Source organism: Hyla sarda, chromosome 3 (genome assembly GCF_029499605.1).
Source record: "Hyla sarda isolate aHylSar1 chromosome 3, aHylSar1.hap1, whole genome shotgun sequence".
In the NCBI taxonomy this organism is placed as follows: Eukaryota; Metazoa; Chordata; class Amphibia; order Anura; family Hylidae; genus Hyla; species Hyla sarda.
In genome coordinates, this window is record NC_079191.1 from 332,704,161 (window position 1) to 332,731,974 (window position 27,814).

General features: G+C 41.5%; 1 protein-coding gene across 1 annotated transcript in view; it reads left to right on the forward strand.

Moving 5' to 3' along the window:
* The window catches only part of SHPRH (SNF2 histone linker PHD RING helicase), a 123,348-nt gene that overhangs the window by 59,349 nt on the left and 36,185 nt on the right, over nucleotides 1-27,814 (forward strand). Inside the window, exons 15-23 of the mRNA XM_056567320.1 lie at nucleotides 4,568-4,656; nucleotides 14,612-14,704; nucleotides 19,087-19,194; nucleotides 21,038-21,180; nucleotides 21,313-21,486; nucleotides 22,769-22,831; nucleotides 25,734-25,959; nucleotides 26,428-26,571; nucleotides 26,696-26,797. Of these exons, the coding sequence (XP_056423295.1) occupies nucleotides 4,568-4,656; nucleotides 14,612-14,704; nucleotides 19,087-19,194; nucleotides 21,038-21,180; nucleotides 21,313-21,486; nucleotides 22,769-22,831; nucleotides 25,734-25,959; nucleotides 26,428-26,571; nucleotides 26,696-26,797 (1,142 nt within the window). The remainder of the gene's footprint in view (nucleotides 1-4,567; nucleotides 4,657-14,611; nucleotides 14,705-19,086; nucleotides 19,195-21,037; nucleotides 21,181-21,312; nucleotides 21,487-22,768; nucleotides 22,832-25,733; nucleotides 25,960-26,427; nucleotides 26,572-26,695; nucleotides 26,798-27,814) is intronic.

Genomic DNA, 27,814 nt, shown 5'->3' on the forward strand with positions numbered 1-27,814 from the left:
ACCCCATATGTGGATGTAATGTGCTCTGCTGGTGAACTACAATGCTCAGAAGAGAAGGAGCACCATTGGGCTTTTGGAGAGAGAATTTGTCCGGAATTGAAGGCCATGTGTGTTTACAAAGCCACCATAGTGCCATAAAATTTTGGAAACTACATCCCTCATGGAACGTAATAAGGGGTGCAGTGAGCATTTACACCCCACAGGTTTAGGAACAGTGGTCTGTGAAAATGAAAAATTTTATTTTTCATTGGCACAGCCTACTGTTCCAAAGATCTGTCAAACGCAAGTGGGGTGTAAATGCTCACTGCACCCCTTATTAAATTCTGTGAAGGGTGTAGTTTCCAAAATGGGGTCACGTGGGGGGGTCCACTGTTCTGGCACCATGGGAGCTTTGTAAATGCACATGTGCCCCTGACTTCCATTCCAAACAAATTCTCTCTCCAAAAGCTCAGTGGCGCTGCTTCTCTTCTGAGCATTGTAGTTCACCTGCAGAGCACTTTACATCCACACATGGGGTATTTCCATACTCAGAAGAGATGGGGTTACAAATTTTGGGGGGCATTTTCTCCTATTACTCCTTGTAAAATCTGACTTTAACGAAAGGTCGTCAAACACCTGTGGGGTGTTAAGGCTCACTGTACCCCTTATTACGTTCCTTGAGAGGTGTAGTTTTCAAAGTAGTATGCCATGTGTTTTTTTTTTTTTTTTTTGCCTGTTCTGGCACCATAGGGGCTTCATATGACATGACCCTCAAAAACCATTTCAGCAAAATTCACTCTCCAAAATCCCTTTGTCATTCCTTCCTTTCTGAGCATTCTAGTGCACCCGCAGAGCACTTTACATCTACATATGAGGTATTTCCTTACTCGAGAGAAATTGGGTTACAAATTTTGAGGGGGATTCCTCTCCTTTTTACCTCTTGTAAAAATTCAAGAATTACAAGGACTTGCGAGTGTAAAAAATGAAGATTTTGAATTTTCTCCTTTACTTTGCTGCTCTTCCTGTGAAAGACCTAAAGGGTTAACAAACTTTCTGAATGTCATTTTGAATGCTTTGAGGGGTGCAGTTTCTATAATGGGATCATTTATGGGGTCTTTCTCACAGAAAAGTCCCTCAAATCCCATTCAAACTTAAAGGGTACCTCTCATCAAAAAAAACTTTTGATATATTATAGATTAATGTATGCAGAATAACTTCACAATTGCATGCTATTTAATTTTCCACTTTGAAGAAATGACCACTAGGGGTCTCCCTACCAGTCCTGGCAACAAGCATTTCAGACTCATGCTGGAGTCCTAAACACTACAAGCTGCCAGTCTGCTTTGTTCACAAAGGAGAACACTCAGAGCTGCCAGCTTGCTTTGTTCACAGCCTGTTTGGCTGTGAACAAAGCAGGCTGACAGCTCTGAGTGTTTAGGACTCCAGCATGAGTCAGAAATGCTTGCTGACAGGACTGATCGGGAAAAATACAATAGAAAGAAGCATATTTTTCATTAACATGCTATTGGAAAGTTATTCAACATTCATTAATCTAAAATATATCAAAAGTTTATTTGATGAGAGGTACCCTTTAACTGGTCCCTGAAAAATTCAGATTTTGAAAATTACTGCTATACTTTGAAGCCCTCTTTTATTTTTTATTTTTTTTAATTTATATAGCACCTACAGATTCTGCAGCGCTTACAATTATGGGGTACAAACAAAGACAAGTATCAGACATATTACACAATAACTATTCAAACAAGAGGTGTGGGGATATGTTGAGGCCAATTAAAGACTGTTATAGGCCTGTCTGAAGGGATGTGTTTTTAGGCCACATTTGAAACTATGGATGTTGTTGTTGAGTCTGAGGGATTGAGGGATAGCATTCCAGAGAACCGGTGCAGCACGAGTGAAGTCTTGGAGACGGGAGGGAGAAGTTTGGATTATAGAAGATGTTAGTGTGAGATCATTAGCAGATCGGAGAGAACGTGTAGGATGGTAGACAGAGATGAGAGAGGAGATGTAGGGAGGTGCAGCATTGTGGAGAGCTTTGTGTGTGAGACTGAGGATTTTGTACTGTATTCTGGACTGAATTGGTAACAAGGGTAGTGACTGGCACAGGGAGGAGGCGTCTCTGTAGCGGCTGGAGAGGAAGATTAGTCTGGCTGCGGCATTAAGGATGGACTGGAGAGGAGAGAGTTTGGAGAAAGGAAGGCCTATTAGTAAAGAGTTACAGTAGTCGAGGCGGGAGGTAATTAAAGCAATAAGGAGAGTTTTAGCAGTTTCAGTAGTGAGAAACGGGCAGATTCTGGAAATGTTTTTGAGATGCAGGTGACAAGAATGTGAAAGAGACTGAATATGGGGAGTGAAAGACAGATCAGAGTCAAGTATAACTCCAAGACAGCGAGCCTGCTGCCCGGGAGTTATGGTAGTCCCACATACCGAGATGGAAATGTCAGGGTTAGATACAGTATCAGTTGATGGGGAAAAAACAAGAAGTTCTGTTTTAGAAAGATTTAGTTTCAGATATAAAGAGGACATGATGTCTGAGACAGCAGAGAGACAGTCACTGGTATTCTGTAGGAGTGCAGGGGTGATGTTGGAGGAAGAGTTATAGAGTTGGGTGTCATCAGCATAGAGGTGGTACTGGAAACCAAATCTACTGATTGTTATTCCAAATGGGGATGTGTAGAGTGGAAAAGAGTAGAGGACCCAGGACCGATCCCTGGGCAACCCCGACAGCAAGGGGAAGAGGAGAAGAAGTAGAGCCAGAAAACGAGACGCTAAAGAAGCGGCCAGAGAGATAGGAGGAAAACCAGGCGAGAACAGAGTCCTTGAGACCGATGGAGCAGAGACTATTGAGGAGGAGTTGGTGATTCACAGTGTCAAAAGCCGCAGACAGGTCCAAGAGAATCAGTAAAGAGAAATTGCCATTTGATTTGGCCGTCAGAAGATCGTTAGTGACTTTGGGTAGGGCCGTTTCTGTGGAGTGAAGGGAGCGGAAATCAGACTGTAAGGGGTCAAGGAGAGCGTTCTCGGAGAGATCTCGGATAAGGCGGTAGTAGACCAAGCATTCAAGGAGTTTGGAGATAAAAGGGAGATTTGAGACGGGTCGATAGTTGGCTGCACAGGATGGGGCCAGAGATGGTTTTTTCAATAGTGGGGTTATGATAGAGTGTTTGAAGGAGGAGGGAAAGACCCCAGAAGAGAGGGAGAGGTTAAAGATTTTAGTTAGGTGACAGCTGATAGCAGGAGAGAGAGACTGGATGAGGTGTAAAGGCATGGGGTCACTAGAGCAGGTAGTGGGGCGCGCGGAGGAGAGGAGCCTGGAAACCTCATCCTCCGTTACAGGCTTAAAAACTGAGAGTGATGAAGAGGAGATGTGGCTGGGAATTGGATCAGAACTTTTAGGGGACTGGGAGAGGATTTCATCACTAATGTCATCGATTTTAGTTTTGAAGTATTTGGCCAGGTCTTCAGCACAGAGATCAGTGATTGGGGTCTGTACTTTAGGCCGAAGGAGAGGGTTGAACTTTTTTAAAATGGCGTTTTGGGTTGTTGGACAGAGAGGAGATGAGGGAGGTAAAATATGTTTGTTTGGCGCGATGAAGAGCGAAGTAATAGGATTTAAGCATGAATTTATAGTGCAGATAGTCTGAAGAAGTCTTAGTTTTCCTCCACAGATGTTCAGCACATCTAGAGCATCGCCTGAGAAAGCAGGTTGTTAGCGTGTGCCAGGCGTGTGCTAATATCTTCCAAAAATAAAAACATGTCAACTTTATGATGCCAACATAAAGTAGACATATTGGGCCTCATTTACTAAGAGTATCGGGTTTTTACTAGTGAGAAAAGTAGTTTCAGACTTGCAGGATTCCTCTCTATTTACTATTGGGAACAGTCGGGAACATTTTCTGACCAGCTTTTTCTAGGTGGAAATTTCCAGCCATTTATCCACAGGATTTTCTGTGAATTCAATAGCAAATCGGTCGGGTTGTAAACCACGCCTCTTTTCGGGCTGACCACGTGCGACAGACCACGCCGCTTTTTTCGGCTTTTCACAGTGCAATGTCGGGTTTGTCGGATTTTCCAGGCACACACTGGTGCAGACATGTCTCAGACACTCTGTGCCAAAATAACCAGACAAAAAGTGGTCGGTTTCAGCTTAGGAAATGAGGCCCATTGTATTTGTGAATCTATATATAGTTTATTTGGAATGTCCATTTTCCTTACAAGCAGAAAGTTTCTAAGTTCGAAAAATGCTACATTTTCTAAATTTTCATAACATTTTGGGATTTTTCACCAAGAAAGGATGCAAGTGACAACGAAAATTTACCAGTATGTTAAAGTAGAATATCTCCCGAAAAAACATTCTCTGAATCAGAATAAAAGGTAAAAGCATCCCAGAGTTATTAATGCAGTGAGAGTGGCCAGAATTTCACCTTAAGGTGAAAATGGGCTGAGTCCCTAAGGGGTTAAAGAAGGATTCAGTCAGAAAACATCTAGAATAGTACTATAATCATGCAGGACCATTTTGTGCCAGGAACTAATAACTGAAGTAAAATATGCTATATTAATTCTTTTGCAGGTGAGTACCCTATGGCTGCCGAATTGTATAGGGAAGTTTTAAGGTCATCAGAAGAACACAAAGAAAAACTAAAGACTGACTCTTTACAAGTAAGTATGCCAAAAATTGTATAAACTGGAAAGTGATATATTTCAAAATAAACTTGTTGTATTGCCAGGTTGGTCCCCTTTGCCCCTTTCAATTAATAGATGGGGTACTAGCTTTCTTGTTGTATCTAAAATTTTAACTCTAAACATTCTGAAAGCTCATTTTGCAGTTTCTTTATTGTGATATAATCAATATACTATCCCATTCTGTTGTAACTTTTTTGCAAGATGCATTGTTGCCTAATGAATCATATTATTTAATATCTGAACAAAGACATCAAGGTCACAAAGTTAGGTTGTCCAACCTCATGGCATTTGCGGCAGTGGCTGAAAGCATGTAAATCACTGCTTCCAAATTTCGGCTCATCCTTGAGTGTCTTGGTAGTTGTTGGAACCTGTATTTTCAGTGATATATTTAAAATCTGTTCTTAGCTTTCCATTAGTGATTTCAGTATTTTTGATGTCAACAACAGGGCAATCTTTTTGTCAAATGTGGCAAACTGCAACAGAAACATGACAGACCCATTTATAAGTCAGTAGGCTTTGTCCTTTTTAAAACTGATTTAGCTTAGCAGTCATGGTTTCATTTGTGACTACATATTGTTAACTTTTGCATTGTCCACAGGGCGTATTTTAAGAGTAAATTAGAAGTAAGACATCCATTTCTTTCCTCTAGATGTGAGTCCTTCCTCTGAGGCCCCCACCTAACTTTAGATGGGGGGGCTGGCGAAGGTGGTCGTGATGCAAAAGCAGCCGAGTCAATTATTTTATGTAAATTGTGTAACTCCCATTAAAGGGGTAGAGGATAAGTGCCTGAGTGCTGGGACCCCACACTATCTTCTGAATGGGACCCCGGCTTGAGTGGAACACGTGCTGCAGATGGTACTCATTCATTTCTATGGGAGTGCGAAAGAGACCTGAGAGCTGGGTATCTTTGGGGCTCCCATAGAAATTAATGGAGTGCATGCAGTCTGCAGCATGTGCTGCTCTCTGAGACACCAGGTTCCCCTTCAGGAAGTTGTGAGTGGGTCAGTGTCCCAGAAATCGGACCCCCCATGACCAGACACTCATCCTCTGTCCTGTGGATAGGGGATACATTGTCTTTCACTAGACGACCCCTTTTAACTTTAATGGGAGTTTCAGAAACTGCATATCCCTGTGAGCTATTCTGTTTACATAACTGCACGTTTTGGGAACAGCGTAGCCTGTGGAGCAGTGTCATTCATTCAACTCCCATTTAAGGTAATGGGAGTTGCGTAAACTGCATAAGACAGCCAGCTTGTCTTTTTTCAGATTCCTAAACCTCTCCAGTGGCCACAAAGGGCTCATAGGGTGCCAGGAAGCCTTATTTAACTGAGATGGTAACACCCCTTTAACTTTTATTATTGTGAATAGAATCCTTAATAAGACACCAAACAAACCATTGCAGGTGTAGGTAATGGCAGAGACCTATTTTATATCACTGTTACACTCTACCACCTTAACACCAGCGGGACACCCACCATAATAAGGGCAATCTATCAACCAATGCATTTTCCTGGTACTATCCCACATGTTATCAGGGAGTAATAACATACAGTAAACGGGTAACCTATAACAATTAAAAAGCAATAAAACAGTAAGGTTAACAGTCCCAAAATGTATTGGGTCATACTCCGGCTGCTGCTACAGGGTCCAGGGTACACAATACAAACACCCAATCTATGTCCTATACTTGATGACTGCACCAAACAGTGCATTACAGTGGGAAATTGTTTCTCTAAATAAATGGAGCACACTCTATGGGCTCCTAAACATTGCCAAGTGCTGAGCTTTACAATGTTCTGATGCCAATATGGGGTACAAATCTGTTTGCATGAACGTTCAAGGTCCCACAGGTTGGACCCCCACCAATCAGCCTGTTAGACCTTATCCCAGTGTTTCCCAACCAGGGTGCCTCCAGCTGTGGCCAAACTACAACTCCCAGCAGCCAAAGGCTGTCCGGACCTGCTGGGCGTTGTAGTTTGGCCACAGCTGGAGGCACCCTGGTTGGGAAACACTGCCCTATCCTGTGGACAGGGATAACTACTCGAAATAGGAATACTCCATACCCCAAGTCATTAAGTACAAACATTAGTGTATCAGCTTTAATACTAAGGAACATGTATAGTATATAGTATCTAGCCATGTTTTTCCTCTTGCATGCTTTTGCATCTCAGAGTTATAGTGGCTATATATATATATATATATATATATATATATATATATATATATATAACAAAAACAAGACAACTTTCTTCTAGAAACAGTGCCACACTTGTCCTCAGTTTGTGTGTGGTATTGCACCTTTGTTCTGTTGAAATAAATAGAGTAGAGTTGTAACACCACACACAACCCGAGGACAGGTCTTGCACTGTTTTTGGCAGAAAGCAGCTATGTTTTTCTAATTCTGATTAACCCTTTGAAAGTCATCTGTCTTGTTTTCTTTCCATTAATAGCACAACATTTTGACACCTTATTTGAGGCTCCAGATGAAATTTTAACAACACCTCTTCTCATTATTTTTGCTTTAAGTCATATCTTGAAGTGTTATGATTTAAGTGAAAATGTTCTTGTTAAATAATTAAATATGAGCCATCTGACGCTGTATAACATTGCTGACTTTAATTAAATTTTTTATTTTAGTTGCATTTCTCGCTTTATTTTGCACTTTAAAAATATATCTCAAAATAGGTTTTGTCAAAATTAAAGGCTGAAGCATATATTATCTATGCATTGGATAATGCTAGATTAGTGAGGGTCCCCCTGGATTACCAAAAAGGGATATGCTGGACCCCCATTCCACCCAGCTACAAAACCACAGCTTGGAGAAGTGACACTTTATTCAAAATCTATGGCTCTGATGCAAACAGCATATCACAGCACTCGGTTATTTCAGTCAGGGCCAATAGTTTTAATGGAGTAGTAGGGGGCATACTCCACTGCTACTTCATTTAATGTCCTACCTTCGCATAGCTATGGGAAATAAGGAATCAGCATCCCCTGTTCTGCCAGTTAGTGGGTGTCTCAGCAGTCAGACCACCATTGATCTAGCATTTATCATCTATGTTAAGGTAAGGGTTAAATGCTTCAACCCAGAATACTCTTTTAGGGTATGGTCACGCATAGCGCATCCACAGTGTACATCGCGTTTGCTCCCCCTGCTACCTGAGCTAGGATGAGAACATCTACGATGTCTGTGAGTACACTGCGCATGCGCGCTGCAACTCGCAGATCCCGGTGTGTCTGCTTGTAGCGGCTGCTGGCTGCTACGAGCCTGAAAAGCAGGAGGCACATACGCTGCAGATGTGCTACATGTGAACATATCATAAAGGAGAAGTTTAAGAAGAGCTCACACTTTCTTCAAAGTCATATCCTTGTTGTAGAGGAAAAATATTTTAAAGGTTGATCAGCTATACAAGGCTGAAGATGGGTTAAGCCCTTAACCCCTTAAGGACTCAGCCCATTTGGACCTTAAGGACTCAGACAATTTTATTTTTACGCTTTCGTTTTTTCCTCCCCTTCAAAAAATCATAACTCTTATATTTTCATCCACAGACTAGTATGAGGGCTTGTTTTTTGCGCGACCAGTTGTCCGTTGTAATGCCATCACTCACTTTACCATAAAATGTATGGCGCAACCAAAAAAAAATACTATTTGTGTCGGGAAATTAAAAAGAAAACCGCAATTTTGCAAATTTTGGAAGGTTTTGTTTTCACGCCGTACAATTGGTGTAAAAATGACATGTGTTTTTTATTCTCTGGGTCAATACGATTAAAATGATACCCATGATTATACACTTTTCTATTACTGTTGCGCTTAAAAAAATCGCAAACTTTTTAACCAAATTAGTACTTTTAAAATCCCCCTATTTTGAAGACCTATAACTTTTTCATTTTTCCGTATAAGCGGTGGTATGAGGGCTAATTTTTTGCGCCGTGATCTGTACTTTTTATTAATACCATATTTCCTTATACAAAACTTTTATTAATTTTTTTATAAAAAAAATTTGGAATAAAATGTTATAAAAAAGCAGCTATTTTTGATTATTTTTTTTTTTTTTTTTTACGTTCACGCCGTTCACCGTACGGGATCATTTACACTTTTTGATAGTAAAATAGGGAAAATGGGACAATTTACGTTTTTATTGGGGGAGGGGGTTTTTCACATTTTTTTTTACTTTTTATTTTTACACTCTTTTATAGTGACAATAGGGGACTATTTATAGCAATCACTCGATTGCTAATCCTGTTCAGTGCTATGTATAGGACATAGCACTGAACAGGCTTATCGGTCATCTTCTGCTCTGGTCTGCGGGAAGGCAGATCAGAGCAGAAGACTCCCGGAAGACAGCGGAGGCAGGTGAGGGGACCTCCGTCTGCCATGCAGGATGATCGGATCGCCGCGGCAGCGCTGCGGGCGATCCAATCATCCTGTTAAGTAATCGCGATGCTGCAGATGCCGTGATCTGTATTGATTACGGCATCTGAGGGGTTAATGGCAGACATCCGCGGGATCGCGGGTGTCCGCCATTACCGGCGGGTCCCTGGCTGCGATCCACAGCCGGGACCTGCCGTGCATGATGCAGGCATCGCTCTGCTGCCCGCGGTTATGCTCAGGACGTAAATGTACGTCCTGGTGCGTTAAGTACCACATCACCAGGACGTACATTTACGTCCTGCGTCATTAAGGGGTTAAAGGGGTACTCTGCCCCTAGACCTTTTATCCCTGATCCAAAGGATAGGGAATTAGATGTCTCCATTGCAGGTGTCCGCAGCTGGGACTCCCCTCGCGATTTCCCTACAGCACCCAGCATTAGTTTATAATGCTGGCTGCGGTGCTGGAGGCTCGTGATGGCACTGCCGTGCCTGTGTGACGTCATGCCACGCCCCCTCTATGGGAGGGGCGTGGTAGCTGTCACTCCCCCCTCCGATAGACTTGCATTGAGAGGGGTGAGTGAAATCACGAGGGGTGTGTGGCCGCGATGTCACGAGCCTCGGCGACGCATCCCTAGAGATCCGCTCAGTGAACTGCATGACTGGGGTACCACAGCGGAGATCGTGGGGGTCCCAGCGGTTAGGGGATAAGATGTCTAGGGGCGGAGTACCCCTTTAAGGACCAAGCCCACTTTGGCCTTGAAGGAGTAACATTTTCAAATCAACTGGCGGCAGAAAGTTAAACAGATTTGTAAATTACTTAATCCAAGGAGAATGAAGACAAATCGGCACTCACCATTCTTCTCTTTAAAATTCCTTCTTTATTGCAAAATACTGACAACATATAGGTGGGAGAGGGATGAATGTGGGGGGTACACAAACAGGTGACAGATTCTGTTTCACTCGGCTAGCAAGCTTCCTCCGGAGGAGAATCTGTCGCCTGTTTGTGTACCCCCCCACGTTCATCCCTCTCCCACCTATATGTTGTGAGTATTTTGCAACAAAGAAGGAATTTTGAAGAGAAGAATGGTGAGTGCCGATTTGTCTTCATTCTCCTTGGATTAAGAAGTTTGGATTTCTTGTTGTTCCTAGCGAATCAGAGCACAGCCATATCTCTACATTTTTCTCATATATGACATACCATACCCCTAGTCCCAACAAGTGTACCCTAGCAGTGCCGGACATTGTCGCCTTTCTGTTGTGTGAGATTTGTAAATTACATCTAATAAAAAATCTTAACCCTTCCAATACTTATGAGCCGCTGTATGCACCACAGGAAGTTGTGTAGTTCTTTCCAGTCTGACCACAGTGCTCTCTGCTGACACCTCTGTCCATGTCAGGAACTGTTCGGAGCAGGAGAGGTTTTCTATGGGTATTTGCTCCTACTCTGGTTAGAACCTGATACAGACAGAGGTGTCAGCAGAGAGCACTGTGGTCAGGCAGAAAAGAACAACTCAACTTCCAGCTGATGAGTACTGAAAGGATTAAGATTTTTTAACAGAAATAAATTAACAAATCCTTTTTAACTTTCCCGAGCCAGTTCATATGAAAAAAAAAAAATGTTTTCCACCGAAGGATCGGCCAATTTTCGATTTTGAACATTGTTTTTTTTTTTTCCTCCCCCCCTTCTAAAAATCATACCGCTTTCAATTTTGCACCTACAGTCCAATATAAGGGCTTGTTTTTTGCTTCACCAATTGTACTTTGTAAGTGCATCAATAATTTCATAGCAAAATCTGCAAAACAAAAAAAAAATTTGTGGGGGGAAATTTAAAAAAAAACCACACCATTTTGTAACTTTTGGGGGCTTCCGTTTTCGGTAGGGGTTGGGGGGGGGGGGGGGTGTTCCCAGCGGTTGGACCCCCCCCCGCAATCTATAACTTATCCCCTAACTCCTTTAAAAAATATTATAGCTACATGCACCAAAATTGGTATGCTTAAAATGTCCTCTTCTGACCCCTATAACTTTTTTTTATTTTTCCATAGTTAGTAAATAAATATGTACATAAGTAACAGTTGCCCAGAACTTTATGGGTCGTAATATATTCAAAGGATGCCTTGATTTACCTTTCAAAGCACAGTGTGCTTGAAAGGGGAACTATGGTACATAAGTTGTTATCCCCTATCCACAGGATAAGGGAAAAGTGTCTGATCACGTGGGGGGGGGGGGGGGTCCGACCGCATGAAACAGTGGCCAACACGCCCATCCATGTATCTCTAAGGGAAAGCCGAACACTGGCTCACTGTCCTTTACATATACTATTCATCACCTGGTGGTGTTTTTAGCAAATATATTAAGTCCAGATCAAGGAGATAACTCCCGGTATATGCTGTTGTAGAGATGGACAGTTTTGTTATTGCCACCAGCCCAGCAGGAGGTGGAGGGATGTGACCACTGGATCCTGTTGTAGAGGAAGATAAACTCAGCAGATGCAGAGTGTTGTGTGTGTGTGTGTGTGGCACGGCATGCGGCAACAACATCATATGCAGATTAGCTTGCTTTGTCCAGTGTTATTTATTCCTTCTATTTTGATGTGACAGCTTCTTACAGAAAGGATTTTTCTGTGAAACAGTATGTTTGGCTCATAAAGCTATCGCACTTCCCTAGGGGGACCAAATCCCCCATCATTTTCCCAGTGGAAAGCACTGAGAAGCTCTGTACTCCCATTATTATTAAGCATAAAGTCATTACAATTTACAATAAAGTAGAGACCTTCACATTATCTCTACACATTTATTACAATCTATGTTTGTGTAAATGTATAGTGTGCAATACACATAATAGCAAGACTACTGAATATATAAGCGGTGGTTTATCCTGACTGGCATTTTATATGCTGGTCTAAAGGAAAAGTGCACTGGAGCAAGATGTACTGAATTTATTAAGAGGTGCCAGCAAAAATACATTTATTACATCTTTGCTGTTCTTTTGCCACACTTTAAAATCTACTCCAGCTACAAGCTGAGTAGATTTTTACCACACCAATGAGCCAACCGGAGTCGACTCCGGTCGGCTAATTTTTTCCCCGTATACGGTTCTCTAACCGGACCTAAAACCTGGTAGACCAAGGTCTTAGGTCCGGGAGAAAACCGTATACGGGGCAAAAATGAGCCGACCAGAGTCAGCGTTTGACTCCGGTTGGCTCATTGAAATGCATTACATAGGGGCTGGATACGGCTGGGATACGGGAGCGCCCGTTTTTTGCTCCCCCCAGCCGTATATGGTCCCGTATTGCTTAAAATGGAGTGTGAACCCAGCCTAACCAGTTTACTAAATTCTCTGATGTTCTGAAATAGAATGTGCCCTCAAAAATTCTATAGCTTATATGAGGGTAGAAAAAAGGAAGGTAAGCAGATACGGCGCTCTGTAGTGCTAGATTTTTAAGGAAGACTATATATGTTTCATATCATTTGCGGTGCTCACTTCGGTTGACCATGCACAGTGAGCCCGATCTCATTTAATGAAGAAGAAGCAATGTCAGGGTTACCCTGTTCAGGAATCCTGATGTAAAAAAAATGACTTGTAGCTTTTAGCAATTCCAGAATTGTTCATCAAAAACCTCCAGAAAAGTTAAAGGGGTATTCCAGGCCAAAACTTTTTTTTATATATCAACTGGCTCCGTAAAGTTAAACAGATTTGTAAATTACTTCTATTAAAAAATCTTAATCCATCCAATAGTTATTAGCTTCTGGAGTTGAGTTGTTGTTTTCTGTCGAACTGCTCTCTGATGACTCACGTCCCGGGAGCTGTGCAGTTCCTATGAGGATATTCTCCCATCATGCACAGCTCCCGGGACATGACATCATCATTGAGCAGTTAGACAGAAAACTTCAGAAGCTAGTAACTATTGGAAGGATTAAGATTTTTTAATAGAAGTAATTTACAAATCTGTTTAACTTTCCGGAGCCAGTTGATATATATATAAAAAAAGGTTTTGCCTGGAATACCCCTTTAATCAAATGCAGAAGTTTGTGCAAATAAACTTAGGTTTTTATTTCAGGTACAACATGCAATACAGGACAACACGTTTTGAAAGGAGCTGCCCTTTCTTCATCGGGTTCGGGTACCTGAACTGAAGGTAACCGGACCTGATGAAGAAAGGGCAGCTCCTTAGGTTTTTATTGTAGGTACAGAATGCAATACAGGACAACGTGATTCTAAGTTTATTTGCACCAACTTCTGCCTTTGATTAACTTTTCTGGAGGTTAAGCGCTACAAGTTTTTTTTTTTGCATCGGGATTCCTGAACAGGGTAACCCTGACATTGCTGCTTTTTCTCAAAAATTCTATAAAATATGAAGAACTTGTGCTCTAACAAATTCATGAGGCAGTCCTACATCCACTTTACTTACTTTACAGTCTTGTTATTATGTGTATTGCACACTATCTGTGACACGTTACATTTACATTTAGACAAACAAATGGACATTGTAATAAATGTGTGGAGATATTGTGAAGGTCTCTAGTTTATTGCAAATTGTAATGTCTGTATGCTTAATAATAATACTAACAATAACAACCATCTATATCTTTATATATAATTTTTTTTTTTTTTTATAAAAAAAAGGACTACCAGTACTGCTTTCTTTCCCCTTAAAGGTGTACTCCGCCCCTAGACATCTTATCCCCTATCCAAAGGATAGAGGATAAGATGTCTGATCACGGGGGTCTCGCCGCTGGGGACCTCCTCGATCTCTCCTGCAGCACCCCGCTTCTCAGCTGCACAGAGGAAAGATCACTCTGTGGCTGATGACTGGTGATGCAGGGGACGGAGAATCGTGATGTCAAGGCTCCACCCCCTCGTGATGTCACGCCCTGACCCCTCAATAAAAGTCTATGGGAGGGGGCGTGTCAGCCACCACGCACCCTCCCATAGAATAGTATTGAGGGGGCGAAGCTGTGACATCACGATTCTCCGTTCCCCAGCATCACCAGTCATCAGCCACAGAGCGATCTTCGCTCTGTGCAGCTGAGAAACGGGGTGCTGCAGGAGACTCCCACAATCAGACATCTTATCCCCTATCCCTATCCTTTGAACTGCAAGGAATTCTTGCAGTTTTTTCCAGTTTGACACAGTGATCCATGCTGCCACTTTTTTGTCTGGGTTGAGAACTGTCTAGAGCACAAGCAGCCAGACACTTGCAGCAAGCCTGTCCTACTCGGGACAGTTCCTGACACTCATAGAGGTGGCAACAGGGAGCAATGTGTGAGTAACTACACAACTTCCTCTGGACTGGAGCATAAAACAGCAGATACGTACTGGAAGGATTATTTTTTTTTTTTTTTTAAATAGATATAATTTGCAAATCTGTCTGACTTTCTGGCACCACTTGATTTGAGAACATATATTTTTTTCTGCAGTACTTCTTTAACCCTATTCTCTTGAATGTGTCTTAGGAGCAGTTCAGACATGGTCACACAGTTGGGTACTACAGTAAAAAACTATTTCATACAAGTATGAAGAATAGTTAATATTATCCAATGTCTGTTTTCTTTTATCTAGAGACTACACTCCACACACAACCTGCTTGAGTTACTCTCTGCAAAGCATCCTGGGATCCCACCAACCTTGCGCGATGACAAGCTGGAAGAAGAGGTCTTATTTTTTTATAATTATTTTATATTATAATTCCAAAGAATATACTTTCTGTTCTCTTTATTTTAATACCAATTCTGATGAGTTGGTTTTATGTAGTCTTTATAATGAAGAAACCATTTATATATTTTTAGTAGTGCTTAGTTTCCTAATGCAATGAGGTTCCAACACCAGCTAGATAAAACCACACAATTCATAAAAAAGAAAAGGCTCTTTGATCACCTTGACGTGTCACTATTTTACGCTTTCACTGTGAAAGGATCCGATACATTTTGTAAAGGAACCTGTCACCGCACTTATGCTGCTCTGAGGTCAACACATGGTTGTGACAGACTCAATGATTTCAGCAGCATATCTGAATATGCTCTTATTTTGTTAAAGGTTATGTTCACGTTGCCGCTTGTAATCAGTTAGTTATATTATTAAGTGTATTTTTCTTTTAATTTCTTGGGCACAATATAAAAATCTCAGCATCACATTCATGAAGCCATTTGTAACATTGAGAAAGAGGCTGTTTTAGGCCTCCAAAACGCGTCTGTCTGTGTTTGGCATCCCAATAAATTGAACTTCTTACATCACGAATTGTGATTTACTGGACGGACTGCGCCAAGACCCTTTGGACTTTGCATTTTACCATCACATTCTTGGCATTGGCATCAGGTTTTATACAGACAAATATGCTGACTACACACAGTGCATTTTATTTGTGGACTTTCTTTATGAAATGCAGCATATATGGTTGTTGCAGTGCATTGTGTGGTTAGAATTGTGAAGGTGAAGGCTCCTTATGCTGCTAATTGAAAGCATTCTACCTGTTACTCTGCATAGGTAGAATACTGACAGTCGTTGAGGTGAGTCCACATCTCAGGAATAATGCACTAAACCCCAGGGCCTAAGCCCAGGGTAAAGAAACCCCTATTGCTTACCCCTAAAAAGTAACTTTTTTATTGAGTACTAATAAAATGTCCTAAAAATAACGCATTTATAACATTAAGGTCAAGAGAATAGTCTCCACTATTTCTCCAAAAATAGCCCTGCAGTGGCTAATTATATAGAGGGTAACACACTGGTACCACTTAACCCCTTAAGGACGCAGGACGTAAATGTACGTCCTGGTGAGGTGGTACTTAACGCACCAGGACGTACATTTACGTCCTAAGCATAACCGCGGGCATCGGAGCGATGCCCGTGTCATGCGCGGCTGATCCCGGCTGCTGATCGCAGCCAGGGACCCGCCGGCAATGGCCGACGCCCGCGATCTCGCGGGCGTCCGCCATTAACCCCTCAGGTGCCGGGATCAATACAGATCCCGGCATCTGCGGGAGTTCGCGATTTAAATGAACGATCGGATCGCCCGCAGCGCTGCTGCGGGGATCCGATCATTCATAGCGCCGCACGGAGGTCCCCTCACCTTCCTCCGTGCGGCTCCCGGCGTCTCCTGCTCTGGTCTGTGATCGAGCAGACCAGAGCAGGAGATGACCGATAATACTGATCTGTTCTATGTCCTATACATAGAACAGATCAGTATTAGCAATCATGGTATTGCTATGAATAGTCCCCTATGGGGACTATTCAAGTGTAAAAAAAAATGTAAAAAAATGTAAAAGTAAAAGTAAAAAAAAAGTGAAAAATCCCCTCCCCCAATAAAAAAGTAAAACGTCCGTTTTTTCCTATTTTACCCCCAAAAAGCGTAAAAAACATTTTTTATAGACATATTTGGTATCGCCGCGTGCGTAAATGTCCGAACTATTAAAATAAAATGTTAATGATCCCGTACGGTGAACGGCGTGAACGAAAAAAAATAAAAAAAGTCCAAAATTCCTACTTTTTTAATACATTTTATTAAAAAAAAATTATAAAAAGTGTATTAAAAGTTTTTTATATGCAAATGTGGTATCAAAAAAAAGTACAGAGCATGGCGCAAAAAATGAGCCCCCATACCGCCACTTATACGGAAAAATAAAAAAGTTAGAGGTCATCAAAATAAAGGGATTATAAACGTACTAATTTGGTTAAAAAGTTTGTGATTTTTTTTAAGCGCAACAATAATATAAAAGTAAGTAATAATGGGTATCATTTTAATCGTATTGACCCTAAGAATAAAGAACACACGTCATTTTTACCATAAATTATACGGCGTGAAAACAAAACCTTCCAAAATTAGCAAAATTGCGTTTTTCATTTTAATTTCCCCACAAAAATAGTGTTTTTTGGTTGCGCCATACATTTTATGATATAATGAGTGATGTCATTACAAAGGACAACTGGTCACGCAAAAAACAAGCCCTCATACTAGTCTGTGGATGAAAATATAAAAGAGTTATGATTTTTAGAAGGCGAGGAGGAAAAAATGAAAACGTAAAAATTAAATTGTCTGAGTCCTTAAGGCCAAAATGGGCTGAGTCCTTAAGGGGTTAAAGGGGTATTCCAGGCCAAAACTTTTTTTTATATATCAACTGGCTCTGGAAAGTTGAACAGATTTGTAAATTACTTCTATTAAAAAAATCTTAATCCTTCCAATAGTTATTAGCTTCTGAAGTTGAGTTGTTGTTTTCTGTCTAACTGCTCTCTGATGACTCACGTCTCGGGAGCTGTGCAGTTCCTATGGGGATATTCTCCCATCATGCACAGCTCCCGGGACGTGACGTCATCATTGAGCAGTTAGACAGAAAACTTCAGAAGCTAATAACTATTGGAAGGATTAAGATTTTTTAATAGAAGTAATTTACAAATCTGTTTAACTTTCCGGAGCCAGTTGAGATATATATAAAAAGGGTTTTGCTTGGAATACCCCTTTAAAAACAAAACACTATTGCCGCCTCTACATGTTTCGCCATTGCCGCCATTCCCTCTTGAGAAAGCCGCGGGAGCGGCGAAACATGTAGAGGCGGCAATAGTGTTTTGTTTTTAAGTGGTACCAGTGTGTTACCCTCTATATAATTAGCCACTGCAGTGCTATTTTTGGAGAAATAGTGGAGACTATTCTCTTGACCTTAATGTTTAAAACTGATACCAGGTGTACCTAGTATTTATAAGCGTTATTTTTGGGACATTTTATTAGTACTCAATAAAAGTTACTTTTTAGGGGTAAGCAATAGGGGTTTCTTTACCCCGGTCTTAGGCCCTGGGGTTAAGTGCATTATTGGTTATTGACCTCTTACTACCCCAAGGGTAGTTTTGTTTAATCACATCTCAGGAATAGATTGGTTTCCTGCCTCACATTAAGCTGAGGGTTTAAAGGGAATGTGTCATTAGAAAATGACACATTGATTAAACCAATATTTTATGTTAAACTAATTTTTTTTAACAATCTTTTTGTTCATTTTTACTATCTGGGTTTTAAAACAATCAGGTAATTTAGCACTTTCTATTCTGGCAGCCAGACCTAATAATAAATTGGCACTTCCTGGTCCATAGAGTAAACTTTTCAGCGGTGTTCACAGACACCAGTATATAAAGGATAGAATCCACCATTCACAATGGTTGGTCACAAATCCCCACTTCCACGTTCCTTCACAATGACCCCTCCACAGGTCTCAATACATGCCTAGAACTCCTTCCAATAGAAGTCAATTAGTTTTTTCCAGTCTATTGTTTCATATGTCCATGTTGCTGCAATAAAGCACATTTCTAAATGCTGTTGACTGAGCAGAAGTTTTGGAAATGTCTTCATGATAGTGTATAAAATATAAAATTTTACAATCGGAATATAGAAACAGCTTAAAAAAAGAAAATGTTTATTTGGCTTTAATCTATAAAAAAAAAAAAAAAAAAAAAAAAATATCTAATTGCTATATAACCGTTTAACAAAACAGCATATTCACCAATAATAGACACTGGGGAGAATTTATCATTTGTTTACACTGTTTTATTTTTTTGCTAGAAACGCTAATTTTTCTGCAATGTATTTCGACTAGTTCAAGAAAAAAATCTGGAATGTTGTGTAGCCAGGGATTTATCACCTGACGTTTTAATTTTAGCACATTTTTGACCAACACCTAATATACAAATATACACCAGCCCAGACATGACTTAGCTCTTTGGTGTGTGTAGAAAAGACCCAGATTTTTGCGCAATGGGATAAAAATTTACAATATTTTGCGCAATGAATAAACCATAGAAAGTGGTGTACGGACGTGAAATTTCAGGAAATGTGTCCATGCACAAAATTTGTTTGTGACCATTTAATATCTATCTGGCATATGTACACATTAGTTTCCACAGAAAATAAAGATGTATAAAAATTGTTCACCTACACCAACAATGATACATTTCCCCCACAATGCTGACATTAGGAAATATCACATGTCCCCTGTATTCAAACAATAAGCAAAGTTCACACTTCCATGGCATTTATTAATATTTTTTTTTTTTTCTTGTAGATAAAAGAACTTAAAGAACATTACATGATCAAATCGAATGCAGAGGTGTCTGAGGCTCACCAAAACCTGCAACCAGTCCTGCAAAATTTACGTGAACTGCAAAGAAAGGTACTTTTTATTAAATACAGGACATAGCGGCCAAAACAAGTAAGGCTGGGTTCACACCACGTTTTGTTAAATACGGCTCCCGTATACGGTTGGGAGGAGGGGGACGGGGCTTAATCGCGGCGCCCACACTCAGCTGTATTCGGGAACCGTATTTAATGTATGTCTATGAGCCGACCGGAGTGAACCGCAGCCTCCGGTCGGCTTCGTTTTCGGCCGTATGCGGCTTCCCGACCGCAGGCAAAAACGTGGTCGACCACGTTTTTGCCTGCGGTCGGGAAACCGCATACGGCCGAAAACGAAGCCGACTGGAGGCTGCGGTTCACTCCGGTCGGCTCATAGACATACATTAAATACGGTTCCCGAATACGGCTGAGTGCGGGCGCCGCGATTAAGCCCCGCCCCCCCTCCTCCCAACCGTATACGGGAGCCGTATTTAACAAAACGTGGTGTGAACCCAGCCTAACTTATACTGTTTCCTGACCATCTTTGGTAATTTTTTTTGACTGACAACTATTTATCAAAAAATGTTCTATGTTATTTAGCCAGTAGTTTGCCATAGCCTGATATTTATGGTATGGTCATCGGTTTTGTTTGTTTTGTTTTTTTTTGCTTTTAGAACTTTAGTCAGGTTATCTATTATTTGGACAGATATGAAGATCAAGAGCTTGACTCATTAGCTTAGATAATGTGTCTCTACTTCCCTCCTCTGCTTACCTAACTACTTCTCCTTTTGATACATTTCCATTATCTTTTCTTGCTCTTTTTATTTCCACTCCTCTTTCAAGCATGCTCTGGTTACTCTGGATGTCTAGGGGTACTCCACCCCTAGACATCTTATCCCCTATCCAAAGGATAGGGGATAAGATGTCTGATCACAGGGGTCCCGTTGCTGGGGACCTTTGCGATCTTGGCTGCGCCACCACAGACATCCGATGCACGGAGCAAACTTTGCTCCTTGCTGGATGACTGTCGATGCAGGGCGGAGGCTCGTGACGTCACTGTCACGCCCCTGCTTGTGACATCACGGTCACGTTGTGACATCATGAGTGGGACTCAGTCGTGACATCACGAGCCTCCGGCGCTGCACCCGACGCTCTAGAGCGTCTGGTGCAGTGCCGGAGGCTCGTGCTGTCACGGCCGCGCCCCGCTCGTGACTTCACTATGTGGCCGTGATGTCAGCAGGGAGGGAGATCACGGGGGGTCCCTAGCGGCTGGACCCTCGCGATCAGACATCTTATCCCCCTATCCTTTTGGATAGGGAATAAGATGTCTAGGGGCAGAGTACCCCTTTAAATCTTCTACACATAGGGAGACAATTATCATTAAAGTGTACCCTACTCTTTTTTTAACAGTCTTTTTTCCTTCTAACTTTTTGCTTAGCAGCGTGTAATTTATCATCTGTGTCTACCTTAGATAATGAATTCCCCGCGGCTGTGGGGTTTGTTTGTTTTGCGCAGGGTAGAGAGGTTTTGTACGTGTGCTTTTGGTATGCGTACTTTTGCGCCTAGAATTCGGGGTTAGCGCAATATTTTGCAACTTATTACAAATGTTGCATATGATAAATAAGGGTGCAGAGCTGTCTAAATCAGAAAACGGTGTACTGCTACGCAAAACGCTAGGAAACTTCTATTCAAATAGTCGCATATAAGTCGCTAAATTTACATAACTGCAACATTCAAGCACCAAAGATAGACGGAAAAAACGTCTATATTGAATGATAAATGTCCCCCATAGTCCTGTACTTTTTGACAAAGCTTATTATGCGGAAGAGTTACTTCTTACCCACTATCCTTTTACCTGCTTTTTCATAGGATAATCCTAATAAACCGTGATTCCTTTGCAGGTTAACTTCTCCTCTCCTTGGTGGATTGATGTGATTCAGCATGCTATCCAGACTGCCAGTGATGAGGATCTTGTTCAACGTGTGCAAAATGAAATCACTGTTAACTATAAACAGCAAGGGAACACGTTATCAATGGCAGATAAGTAAGTAACCTGCTCCTGTATGAAGATTTCTTTATATTTCATAAATGATCTGCTTTCTTATCCGGCTAGAAATCTCTAACTTTTTCTCCAAACTATCCATATTGTACTTAATAAGATGTTATTGCACCATAGATTCCGAGACTGCAGAGGGCTTCAGTACATTGTTACTTCTCAAATGGAAGAAGTGAGAAAGTGTCAGAAGCAAGTCAGAGAGGCAGTGAAGAACCTGGAGGGTCCCCCGTCTCAAGAGGTTATCCAGACTGCATCAGTTTGCCACCTTAGAGTTGGCCGGCTGCCACTCCATATGTATGTACTGGGTATTGTATACAGTACATGTACCACTATTGCGTTGTCTTGTCTTTTACATTTAAGTGGTACTAGAGGACTTCATAAAACTGAGGTTTTTCTAATATCCCTTGTTTATTAGTTTATTTATTATCTTATAGCCTAAAGTACAGCATGTATTGCAACCCAGAGCTGTATTCATATGGCAGGTTCGGACAACTTTTGTCTAAAGATCTGCAGAACTATAAATGCAGCTCTGAAATGAGTTGTCTAAATATGCCATTACATAAATATGCCCAGGCTGCCTAATAAAAGAAAAAATGTTTGTACCTTCTCATTCCCACGCCACCCACATTATCACAGCACCCAGTGTCCTCTGTGCTCCACTTCCTGGTGCTGTGATTGGCACCATACCTTGCCACTCAGCCAAACACCATCTGAGGCAGGACACTGCTGGCAATGAGGGGAATTATCAAACAATTTTTCCATCTAAATTTGTCGCAGGAAAAGTCGTAGGCTGGTTCAGTGCGACTTTTCCGGCTACTTTTGATTTAGGCTGCTTAATTTTTATGACCACGAAATGATCAGATTTGAATCACTTTGTGCAATGGTCACAAATTTATTATGTGCACGGATCAGATATAGAAGAAATCACAAGACATGTCAACCCTGCCCTATATCACTCCATGCGACAATTGTATTAAGGGCCGTGAGACGTGTAATAAAATCATCGCATGGCCCGCCACTGCTGTGCGAAATTTAACCAGAGCCGTTCAGTGGGGATTCATCAACGTCCATGCACCATTTGATAAATTTATGTCCATGCACCATTTGATAAATTTGGCACACGGATGGCACTTTCCCACCAAATGTTTTTGCTCTAAAGTGAGCAAAAAGAAAGTTCACATTTGATAAATGCCCCTCAATGTCTCGTGCTGACCCCAGCATCAGGAAGTGGAGCGCAGTGGAGACCAGGCGCTGTGAAAGCAGAAGTTTTGTAGATGTATTTGCAAGGTTAGATGACATTGTACGTAGTTTTTGTGTGTGTTTTAAGTTAGGCAGTTGTAGTTTCTTTTTGTTACACTTTAGGTAAAAAAAGACAAACCACATGATCATCCATTGTTCTTACACCACTTATATGTTGTACTATTAGATCAGTGTTACTGTTAGTGTGTGCCAATGTTGGTGACCCACTTCTAGACCAGATTTATTCTTGGCTCACCTGTCCTATGTCTGTTGTCTGCAGATTGATACAAGTACTGTACTTCTAACAGCGGGCCTCTGATGTTTCCTCTCTTCACAGCTGTGTCTTTTGTAAAGCTGATGAATTATTCACGGAGTATGAGTCAAAACTCTTCTTTCATACGTAAGTAGCTACCTCACTACAAAGATTGTTGTCTTGTGGCCATCAGACAAGACTGTTGAGTAGCTTAGTAAAGCAAATGAGTTTAGTTGTTTATAGTTATAATATTCTTTTATCGTTTTGTTATGATGCAGCTGCAAGTGCAAGTATATGATTCATATGTTAATAATACGGCATCATTTAACAACACAAAGGAAGCTTTTAAAAGCTTTTTCTTGCAACATGAGAACTTCCTCTCTTTTTTTTACTGTTTCTGGTGAAAAACAGGTCAAGTATGTGAGGAACCAAAAGTTCATGGTTGAGCCAAATTTCCCTTTGCGCCAGTTCTGTATGTCAATCCTGACTTTGTAAATAATGTTTTATTAAATGTTATAAATTTCACTGAGACAAGCTGACATACGTTCTCTGTAGATAGTCTAGTGGTGTCCAATGTAATTGTCATAATTCCTTTAAAGAACAATTGATTGATTTGATCTTTATTATTGACGTGCATTTAGTTGTGGTGCTTGTGAAGTAGAGATGTTTTTTTTTTTAATCAAAATATCAAAAACTTTTACATCAATTCCCAACATCTATAGTTTAACACTTGATCTAAAAACACACTGACAGCCCGATCACATTCCTTAATCGGTCTCCCCTTCATTCAGCAGTATCTTCATTCATTCATATGAGCCTTGTACATACCTAGGTACTGGTTTGTCCATGCAGCATGTATGTGTACTGCCCTGTTTGATATAAGAAGGTGGCACCAGAGTACAAATCAAGTTATTATGCCTTTTTGTTTTCCTGTTTTCTTATAGATATGTAAGCTTTAATTTATCATGTCCCTAGCCACTTTTTCTGATGCTTATTTTCTGGGACACTGCTATCAAGCTGTGCAATGTGAAACATTTACCTAAGTACCACTAGCAAATTTCAAGCCAAAATATTTGAACTTCATTCCCTCACGTTCCAAACTGCTTACATTGTTGTTAGGGCAATAAGACACATTGATGCACAGTGATTAGAATCCAGCTCACCAACAGGGTCGTGCATGCATGGAAGACATGTGGACTACACGTATGGATGGGAATGGAGCAATGATGAAATCCAGCACCGCAGTCACGGATAAGAATGCTGTTTATTAAACCATCAGAACAGGCACTGTTCATAGATCACATGGACCAGAGAGTGACGCATTTCAGCGGACTTAGCCGCCTTAGTCGTAAGACACATGGTACCTTTTTATATATCTGTTTGTGCTTCCATAACCTAGACAAATACTTTTACTCTGTGGTGCCATTCTCCTAAAGTGCTGAGGGCTGGAATGACTCCTTGTTCCCCCTCCCATCCCTTTCCCTGATTGACTTTCAGGGCCCAGCTTCTACTGCCGAGCTCTCTTTCCAAATCCTGTTCCTGCTCTGTGCATACAAATTGTATGCAGGTGTGAGATTTGTCAGATACAGGACTTGGCTTCTAGCTGACTGTCAATCAGAGATGGGAGAGAAGGGACAGAAATGGGAATGGGAGTTACAACCCTCAGCACGTCAGGAGCTTGGGAATATCTTTTTTGTCACTTGGCACCAGAGAATAACATTTTATGGAAGCAAAGACAGATATATGAAAGGTACCCGGTGTCTTCTTGCCCTAACAGCTATATAAGGCTGCTTTCACACTATAAAGTTCTTCCGTTTAAAGATCGTTATGAAATTCCGTTATAAAGTCTTTTATAACGGATCCTTAAACTTCCGTTAATAAATCCCATTAAAGTCTATGGGATTTTTTAATCTTTCGTTTGTACCTTTTTTGTTCCGTTAAACTAACGTCCGTTAGTTATAACGGAAGAATAGAACGGACATGCAGTATTTTTTTTCCATTTATAATTAACGGATCATTGAACGTCCGTTAATTATTAACATTGAAGCCTATGGCGTAACGGACGCTACAAAATACACCCGTTATTGTCCGTTAATTTAGCGTCCGTTAGTGCTACTGAGCATGCTCAGTAGAGACTTCACACTCCTGAAGTCACATGGGAAAGTTGAGTAGTGCTCACACCCGCTGTCACACCCCTCTACTTCCTGGTCAGACAGCAGGAGGCAGCAGTAGGAGTCTGTTCTGGGTATCCGTATTCATCCGCCGCATCCGCCTGATAGCACTTCAACAGCGCTCTATTAACAGCCCAAGAACCAGAGCAGTGCACCCTCCTGCACCCCCCCCCCCCTTCCAGGAGGCAGAGTAGTGCACCCTCCTGCACCCCCCCTTCAGGAGGCAGAGTAGTGCACCCTTTACCCCCCCCCCCCCTCCAGGAGGCAGAGTAGTGCACCCTTTACCCCCCCCCCCCCTCCAGGAGGCAGAGTAGTGCACCCTCCTGCACCCCACCCCCCCTCCAGGAGGCAGAGTAGTGCACCTTCCTGCACCCCCCTCCAGGAGGCAGAGTAGTGCACCCTCCTGCACCCCCGCTCCCCCCCCCCTCCAGGAGGCAGAGTGGTGCACCCTCCTGCATTCCCCCCCCCCCCCCTCCTGCAACCGATAGTACTCTCCCTCTCAATGCTGAAATGCAGACTGCGGCAGGATCGCATTGAAGCAAAATCTGCAGCAAAAATATGCATGTGTGAAGGTACCCACGTACGCAGATTTGATGCTCAGGATTTTCTGCTGCAGATTTCAATGTAAACACACAGCTTCTAATTGGCAGTTAGAAATGATGCGCATCAAATCTGCGCAGGATCCTGTATGTGTGAGCGTACCCTAAATGGGTTTTCCCATTTATACAACTTATCCACACGGTTGCCCAATTCATTCTCTATGGAGCCGCAGCCCTTTTAAGTGTGCCATGAACTTCCAGTCTACTTTAGATGCTTATTAAGTCTCATTATTGACCAATTCTAGCCTATGAGTTACTTACATCTCTTTCAACTCTCAGAGTGAAAGGACAAACTGCTATTTTTGAAGAAATGATTGAAGAAGAAAATGGGTTGGTGGATGATCGTCTGCCTAAAACTAGCCGAGGCCTGTGGGCAGCCAGTGAGTTGGAACGCTCTTTGAAAGCAGTACTGTCATTTGCTAGAAGTCACCGCATGGACCCCTGGCTTCTTGAAGAAGGCACGTGCTTTATGGAGCTATTTGAGGCATGGAAAAAAGAATATAAGGTGAGTTTCCTACAATCCTTTAGCTGTTTTAACAACAAACCTTGAAAAAGAGGTAGACCTATGACTTAAGGAATTTCCCAGTCTCATGCAAGGATGGCATTTTGCTAGGAACCTGACAACTCCAATTACATGAATAGAGATGAGCACCTGTTCTGTGGGTGGCCAGGAAATACTGTGCAGAGAGAGACTGCGTAGGGCTGCAGCACTAAATTGGTGCTGTGACCCCTATGTTCTGTGCATCAGTGGGGGGTTTAGAAGTCTGATCAGGGGCACAACCAGAGATTCCCCCTTCATTAGCAATATGAATCATTCAAATGTTTTAGTTTATTTGCATAAATTGACTTAACCCATGAGTGCTTCTTCTTAACCTATTATAATAAAAATTTTATTTTTATTGGGTTTATTAGTTGCTTTAACCAACCTGACCTTTTTATATTGTTTTTTTTTTCCCTCAAATTGTATCTTTAGTTACTTCATGAATACTGGATGGTCCTACGTAATCATGTGTCTGCTATAGATGAGCTGTCAATGGCAACTCAGCGTCTCAGAGTCAGACTTCCTGATGAACCCAAGCCTAACCCTCCTGTTCTTCACATCATTGAACCACACGAGGTTTGTCCCCACATGCGGAACAGTAGATTCCAAGAAGATCAGTGTATCTCTCATTCTATCTGCCTGAGGATGTATCATTTTTTCTTCAAGGTGCTTTAAAGGTTTTATCATTTTGTCTCTGCAGGTTGAGCAGAATCGCGTCAAGCTGCTTAATGACAAAGCTGTTGGCAAGTCACAGTTACAGAAAAAACTGGGTCAGCTCCTTTACCTTACAAATTTAGAGAAGGTATTTTTGACTAGCGCAACTACCTAGCATATTCAAGCAAGAATTATGTAAAAGCATAATAATACAGTATCCTTAATGACATGACATTAATGACACAAGAAGTTATCTCTAAATTGAAATGTGTCCCCTATTTACAGGATAAGAAAGATAAGTAACGGACTGACTGCTAAGGGTTCGACTGCTGAGACCCCTCCAATTACATAAAGAAAAGACAATTGTCCCCAAACTAATTAAGGGGATATTCAATGAAAAAACATGTTTTTTCATATCAACTGGCCCTAAAAATTTAAAAAGATTTGTAAATTACTTCTATTAAAACATCTCAATCCTACTGGTACATATCAGCTGCTGAAGTCGAGTTGTTGTTTTCTGTTTGACAACAGTGCTCTCTGCTGACACCTCTGTCTGTCTCAGGAACTGTCCAGAGTAGCAGCAAATCCCCATAGCAACCCTCTCCTGCTCTGGACAGTTCTTGAGACAGATAGAGGTGTCAGCAGAGAGCACTGTTGTCAGACAGAAAAAGAACAACTCAACTTTAGCAGCTGATAGGTACTGGAAGGATTAAGATTTTTTAATAGAAGTAATTTACAAATCTGTTTAACTTTCTGGCACCAGTTGATTTAAAAAAAAAAAAAAAGTTTTCCACGGGAGTACCCCTTTAAAGTTATCCACTACCTACAGGTCAGGGAATAAGTAACTGATAACGGGCATCTTTAACTGCTGACATCTGCTTTGTTTGGAAGGCTCATAGCCTGTGAGTGGAGCAGTGGCTTGGCATGTGTACTTCTGCCTTAAAGGGGTATTCCATGAAAAAACTTTTTTTTTCATGGAATACCCCTTTAAGGCAGAAGTACACATGCCCAGCTCCATTCACAGGCTATGAGCCTTCCAAACAAAGCAGATGTCAGCAGTTAAAGATGCCCGTTATCAGTTACTTATTCCCTGACCTGTAGGTAGTGGATAACTTTAAAGGGGTACTCCCGTGGAAAACTTTTTTTTTTTTTTTTTTTAAATCAA